Source organism: Polyodon spathula, unplaced genomic scaffold (assembly GCF_017654505.1).
Source record: "Polyodon spathula isolate WHYD16114869_AA unplaced genomic scaffold, ASM1765450v1 scaffolds_2727, whole genome shotgun sequence".
Classification (NCBI taxonomy): domain Eukaryota; kingdom Metazoa; phylum Chordata; class Actinopteri; order Acipenseriformes; family Polyodontidae; genus Polyodon; species Polyodon spathula.
The window spans coordinates 1-6,325 of NW_024474195.1; the positions used below are offsets into that span (position 1 = coordinate 1).

General features: G+C 49.2%; 1 protein-coding gene across 1 annotated transcript; it reads left to right on the forward strand.

Moving 5' to 3' along the window:
* Positions 1–2,207: 2,207 nt before the first annotated feature.
* Positions 2,208–6,309, forward strand: LOC121310875 (pseudouridylate synthase 7 homolog). The gene is made up of 5 exons (XM_041243804.1): positions 2,208–2,289; positions 3,636–4,088; positions 4,962–5,046; positions 5,458–5,559; positions 6,096–6,309. The coding sequence occupies exons 2-5, from the start codon at positions 3,775–3,777 to the stop codon at positions 6,288–6,290; spliced, it is 696 nt and encodes a 231-aa protein (XP_041099738.1). The 5' UTR covers positions 2,208–2,289; positions 3,636–3,774; the 3' UTR covers positions 6,291–6,309.
* The last annotated feature ends 16 nt before the right edge of the window (positions 6,310–6,325 follow it).

The following is a 6,325-nucleotide window of genomic DNA, read 5'->3' on the forward strand; positions in this document are numbered from 1 at the left end:
TTGGAGGAGACAGTGAGTGTGCATCAAACCCATTGGAGGATACAGTGTGTGCATCAAACTCATTGGAGGATACAGTGAGTGCGTCAAACTCATTGGAGGATACAGTGAGTGCGTCAAACTCATTGGAGGATACAGTGAGTGCGTCAAACTCATTGGAGGATACAGTGAGTGCGTCAAACTCATTGGAGGATACAGTGAGTGCGTCAAACTCATTGGAGGATACAGTGAGTGCGTCAAACTCATTGGAGGATACAGTGAGTGCGTCAAACTCATTGGAGGATACAGTGAGTGCGTCAAACTCATTGGAGGATACAGTGAGTGCGTCAAACTCATTGGAGGATACAGTGAGTGCGTCAAACTCATTGGAGGATACAGTGAGTGCGTCAAACTCATTGGAGGATACAGTGAGTGCGTCAAACTCATTGGAGGATACAGTGAGTGCGTCAAACTCATTGGAGGATACAGTGAGTGTGCATCAAACCCATGGGAGGATACAGTGAGTGTGCATCAAACCCATTGGAGGATATAGTGTGTGCATCAAACTCATTGGAGGATACAGTGAGTGCGTCAAACTCATTGGAGGATACAGTGAGTGCGTCAAACTCATTGGAGGATACAGTGAGTGCGTCAAACTCATTGGAGGATACAGTGAGTGCGTCAAACTCATTGGAGGATACAGTGAGTGCGTCAAACTCATTGGAGGATACAGTGAGTGCGTCAAACTCATTGGAGGATACAGTGAGTGCGTCAAACTCATTGGAGGATACAGTGAGTGCGTCAAACTCATTGGAGGATACAGTGAGTGCGTCAAACTCATTGGAGGATACAGTGAGTGTGCATCAACCCCATTGGAGGATACAGTGAGTGTGCATAAAACCCACTGGAGGATACAGTGAGTGTGCATAAAACTCATTGGAGGATACAGTGAATGCATCAAACTCACTGGAGAATACAGTGTGTGCCTCAAACCCATTGGAGGATACAATGAGTGTGCATCAAACCCATTGGAGGATACAATGAGTGTGCATCAAACCCATTGGAGGATACAATGAGTGTGCATCAAACTCATTGGAGGATACAGTGAGTGCATCAAACTCATTGGAGAATACAGTGTGTGCATCAAACCCATTGGAGGATACAGTGAGTGTGCCTCAAACCCATTGGAGGATACAGTGAGTGTGCATCAACCCCATTGGAGGATACAGTGAGTGCGTCAAACTCATTGGAGGATACAGTGAGTGCGTCAAACTCATTGGAGGATACAGTGAGTGCGTCAAACTCATTGGAGGATACAGTGAGTGCGTCAAACTCATTGGAGGATACAGTGAGTGCGTCAAACTCATTGGAGGATACAGTGAGTGCATCAAACCCATTGAAGGATACAGTGAGTGTGCCTCAAACTCATTGGAGGATACAGTGAGTGCCTCAAACCCATTGGAGGATACAGTGAGTGCATCAAACTCATTGGAGAATACAATGTGTGCATCAAACTCATTGGAGGATACAGTGAGTGCATCAAACTCATTGGAGGATACAGTGAGTGTGCCTCAAACTCATTGGAGGATACAGTGAGTGCATCAAACCCATTGGAGGATACAGTGAGTGTGCATCAACCCCATTGGAGGATACAGTGTGTGCATCAAACCCATTGGAGGATACAGTGTGTGCATCAAACCCATTGGAGGATATAGTGTGTGCATCAAACTCATTGGAGGATACAGTGTGTGCATTAAACCAAGTGGAGGGTGTATGAGAAAACAATGTAGCTCCCTTACTGTAATTAGGAAACACCAGGTTGAAGCTGGAAATTCTTCAATGATGAGTCGATATTTAAAAGAGGAGATAAGACAGACCCAGGTATTTACTTTCAATTCCATAACATACAGACTGGTGGCATTACTAAAGGGTGCAGGGTGAAGAACTGTCCAACAATGTGAAAGATATTCGATTAAAACTGCAAGAAGAATGCTTGACACTGACTGCTTTTTGACTAAAGGGAGGCTCAGTTCCAGATGTTGCAGTGCTGTTATCCATGTGTCCCTGAGTCTGAAGCGACCTGGACCCTCGAGCACTAGACAGCGGTGCTGCAGTACTAGGAAAGTCCCACTCTTGTTCCGCGAGTATTAAGGGTTAACAAGGCGTGTCCGAGTCGCTGACAGACGGCGGCGCTGGCGAATGAGAGCAGGTTTCGCGGTGTGTGTCCGGGGTTAGGCGCGCACGTGCTTCCTCTTGTTGCAGAAAGAAGCTGGCGGCGCGTGCAGTGCACAGAGTGCTGGCTGGGAGCTCGAGGTAGGCAGAGGCACTTCGGCTTCTCGTTTTTATAACGTCGTTTATTTCCCAAGCAGAGCGGGTTAAGAGCCAGTGTTTGAACGTGGCTCTGGAAACGCCGTGTCTTTGGAAAGGGAGTGCTGCAGTGTGTCACGGAGGCCTTGTCGGAAGTACATCGTTGTTGTTATTATTATTATGACATCGCATTTGGAGCCTTTGTTGTTGGACACGTAGCCTGTAGAAACACGGAAGGTGATGATTACAGTGGTTCAGGAGTTTAAGTACAGTGTGGCATTTGTACTGCGTCATTGCACTATTTTCTACATTTGCCTCCATGGTATTGTTAATGCCGTCCATGGTATTATTAATTCCGTCTTGCATTGTTACATGTGCTCGCAGGGCAGTGGCGCAGTTTTGCATTGTTACATGTGCTCGCAGGGCAGTGGCGCAGTTTTGCATTGTTACATGTGCTCGCAGGGCAGTGGCGCAGTTTTGCATTGTTACATGTGCTCGCAGGGCAGTGGCGCAGTTTTGCATTGTTACATGTGCTCGCAGGGCAGTGGCGCAGTTTTGCATTGTTACATGTGCTCGCAGGGCAGTGGCGCAGTTTTGCATTGTTACATGTGCTCGCAGGGCAGTGGCGCAGTTTTGCATTGTTACATGTGCTCGCAGGGCAGTGGCGCAGTTTTGCATTGTTACATGTGCTCGCAGGGCAGTGGCGCAGTTTTGCATTGTTACATGTGCTCGCAGGGCAGTGGCGCAGTTTTGCATTGTTACATGTGCTCGCAGGGCAGTGGCGCAGTCTTGCATTGTTACATGTGCTCGCAGGGCAGTGGCGCAGTCTTGCATTGTTACATGTGCTCGCAGGGCAGTGGGGCAGTCTTGCATTGTTACATGTGCTCGCAGGGCAGTGGCGCAGTTTTGCATTGTTACATGTGCTCGCAGGGCAGTGGCGCAGTTTTGCATTGTTACATGTGCTCGCAGGGCAGTGGGGCAGTCTTGCATTGTTACATGTGCTCGCGGGGCAGTGGCGCAGTCTTGCATTGTTACATGTGCTAGTGCTTATAGGGTTTACTGGGACTTTTTCATGCTCCTAGTAGTTTCCATTTTGTACAGATTCATTGGGATGCATCTCAAATAAATAGAAAAACAGCAGAGTGTTCCAAAACAGTACTTCCCAAATAGCGCACCAGACTTTTATTCAAATCCTTTTATTAATATTTTATTTTAAGTGTCGACTAGTTGTCCTGTTTGACTGTTTTTATCTCAACTATTCAGCAATAAGTAGTTCATCTCTTGGGTTCTACAAGTGTACTTGCAGGCAGTCCTCTGGCTGATCCTTTCCCTCTTCCTGTGTTGTGTTCCAGAGTTGTGATTGGTGTGTCTGCTGGAAGTTTGCTGCACTCTGCTGCTCTGATCCGTTGGAGACCCACCTGCACTGACTGCTTCTCTTTGGCGGGTCGTGCCGTGATTTCCTTCACAAAGCCCCCTTTGCTGCTCCAGACAATGGAAGGGATGGAGCCTGAAGGCTCCCCGGCCAGGGTAGTGGAGAAGCGCCCCTGTCCAGAGGAGGAGAACCCCTGCCCAGGGAGCGCCAAAAAACCCAAACTGCAGGAGTCTGAGAATGGGGGGAGTGAGAAGAGAAAGGAGGAGGAGGAGATGCCTGTGGAGGAGGAGAGTGAGGAAGATGAGCTGGCAGGGCAAGGACAGGGAGGAGAAAGCTTTGCTGACATGATGAAGCACGGACTCACAGAGAAGGACGTTGGGATACTGAAGTTCGTCAGCAAACATGAGGGCTTCTCTGGGATCCTGAAGGAGAGGTGGGTGTGTCCGACAGCTGGAAGGGCTCTCCTTGGCTGGTGGAGGTTTTAATTCTCTTAATTTGATTTGGGCTTTTCAGATGTTATGGTTGTCAAACCTGGGAATTTGTTTTGTTAATTTAAAAACAAAAGAATACTGAGCGCTGATGAACAGCTTCAACAGACGCTCTCCTGAGCGCTGATGAACAGCTTCAACAGACGCTCTCCTGAGCGCTGATGAACAGCTTCAACAGACGCTCTCCTGAGCGCTGATGAACAGCTTCAACAGACGCTCTCAACCGTCAGGATTTCCGCTCTAGACTAAATCACCACACTTCACCAGTTTTGGCTGTTTGTTGTAGTGCCAAAAGGTGCATTGCTTCTGATGATGATGCAGACAAGTGAGGTTCCTCTGTGGTGATCCTCTAGAATGCAAAGTGAGCTCCCTCTGTGGTGATCCTCTAGAATGCAAAGTGAGCTCCCTCTGTGGTGATCCTCTAGAATGCAAAGTGAGCTCCCTCTGTGGTGATCCTCTAGAATGCAAAGTGAGCTCCCTCTGTGGTGATCCTCTAGAATGCAAAGTGAGCTCCCTCTGTGGTGATCCTCTAGAATGCAAAGTGAGCTCTCTCTGTGGTGATCCTCTAGAATGCAAAGTGAGCTCCCTCTGTGGTGATCCTCTAGAATGCAAAGTGAGCTCCCTCTGTGGTGATCCTCTAGAATGCAAAGTGAGCTCCCTCTGTGGTGATCCTCTAGAATGCAAAGTGAGCTCCCTCTGTGGTGATCCTCTAGAATGCAAAGTGAGCTCCCTCTGTGGTGATCCTCTGGAATGCATCGGTAATGCTGTCTCAGGGGGCCCTGTCAGTCTGTAACTGTTTGTCACGTTTGTGTTCTCAGGTACTCAGACTTTGTGGTCCATGAGATCAGTAAAGAAGGCACAGTTTTGCATCTGGACGACCTGTCTGTGCCTGTGGATTCAGAGGTGAGCCTTTGCTAGCTAATGTCAGGCTGGGTAATGTGGGACAGCACTGGAATGGAAAGGGTTGCATAAGATCAAGGAAGCATGGCCACTGTGCTGGCCTGATCTCCCCACCTGCGACAGGAGGATCTGTTTGTAAAGCAGTACACAGAGCTGACAGGTTTGTGAAGGCGAAGGGAAGGACTGTTTATGCAGTGAAAGCCAGTGCTGTTGGAGAACAGTAGGTGCAGTAGTAGAGCTTATTGGTGAAATGAATAGGGGATTAATAATACACTGTAATATCCTGGGATAATGTAAGGGTTTCAATGCGGCCAGGAAGCTGGTTTAGTTTTGGAGTGCACAGTGTATGCTTTTACCCTACTGTGCGTGTTTGCAGAGAGCATGCATGCTGTGACACTGCTGTCGTCTCCCCAGGACCCTCCTCTGGATGTGTCAGAGGTGCTGACTGAGGAGCAGAAAAAGCAGCTGGAGGATCTGCAGCAGTTCAAGAATAAGGAGGGCACTGTGTCCCTGGAGGTGAGGGGTCTCAGCCTACAGGGGAGAGGAGGAGGAGGAGCAGGCAGTGACAGAGCAGGGGGGCCTTCACTCCGATGCACTGCTTTTACTGGGTGAAGTCTTGTAAGCATTATTATTTGGAATTTAAACATCCCCTTCTGGGAAGAGAAGCACACCCTACTGCTCCAGGCTGTGTAGTGTGTCTATAGCCCTGTCCCTGTCCCCTCAGGTCTTGGAGGACAGTAAAGAGAAGCACACCCTACTGCTCCAGGCTGTGTAGTGTGTCTATAGCCCTGTCCCTGTCCCCTCAGGTCTTGGAGGACAGTAAAGAGAAGCACACCCTACTGCTCCAGGCTGTGTAGTGTGTCTATAGCCCTGTCCCTGTCCCCTCAGGTCTTGGAGGACAGTAAAGAGAAGCACACCCTACTGCTCCAGGCTGTGTAGTGTGTCTATAGCCCTGTCCCTGTCCCCTCAGGTCTTGGAGGACAGTAAAGAGAAGCACACCCTACTGCTCCAGGCTGTGTAGTGTGTCTATAGCCCTGTCCCTGTCCCCTCAGGTCTTGGAGGACACTAAAGAGAAGCGCACTCTGCTGCATCAGGCAGTGAAGTCTCTGTTCCCTGGGCTGGAGACGAAGACAGAGGAGCGGGAGGGACGCAGGTTCATTGTGGCCTACCATGCTGCCGGGAAGAAAGCACTCGCAGGTACTGGCGGTACTTGTAGTGAGCCAAACACCTTTTCACTCTGTCTCTGAAATCCACTCACCCACGTGCTGCCCCAAAACAAGAG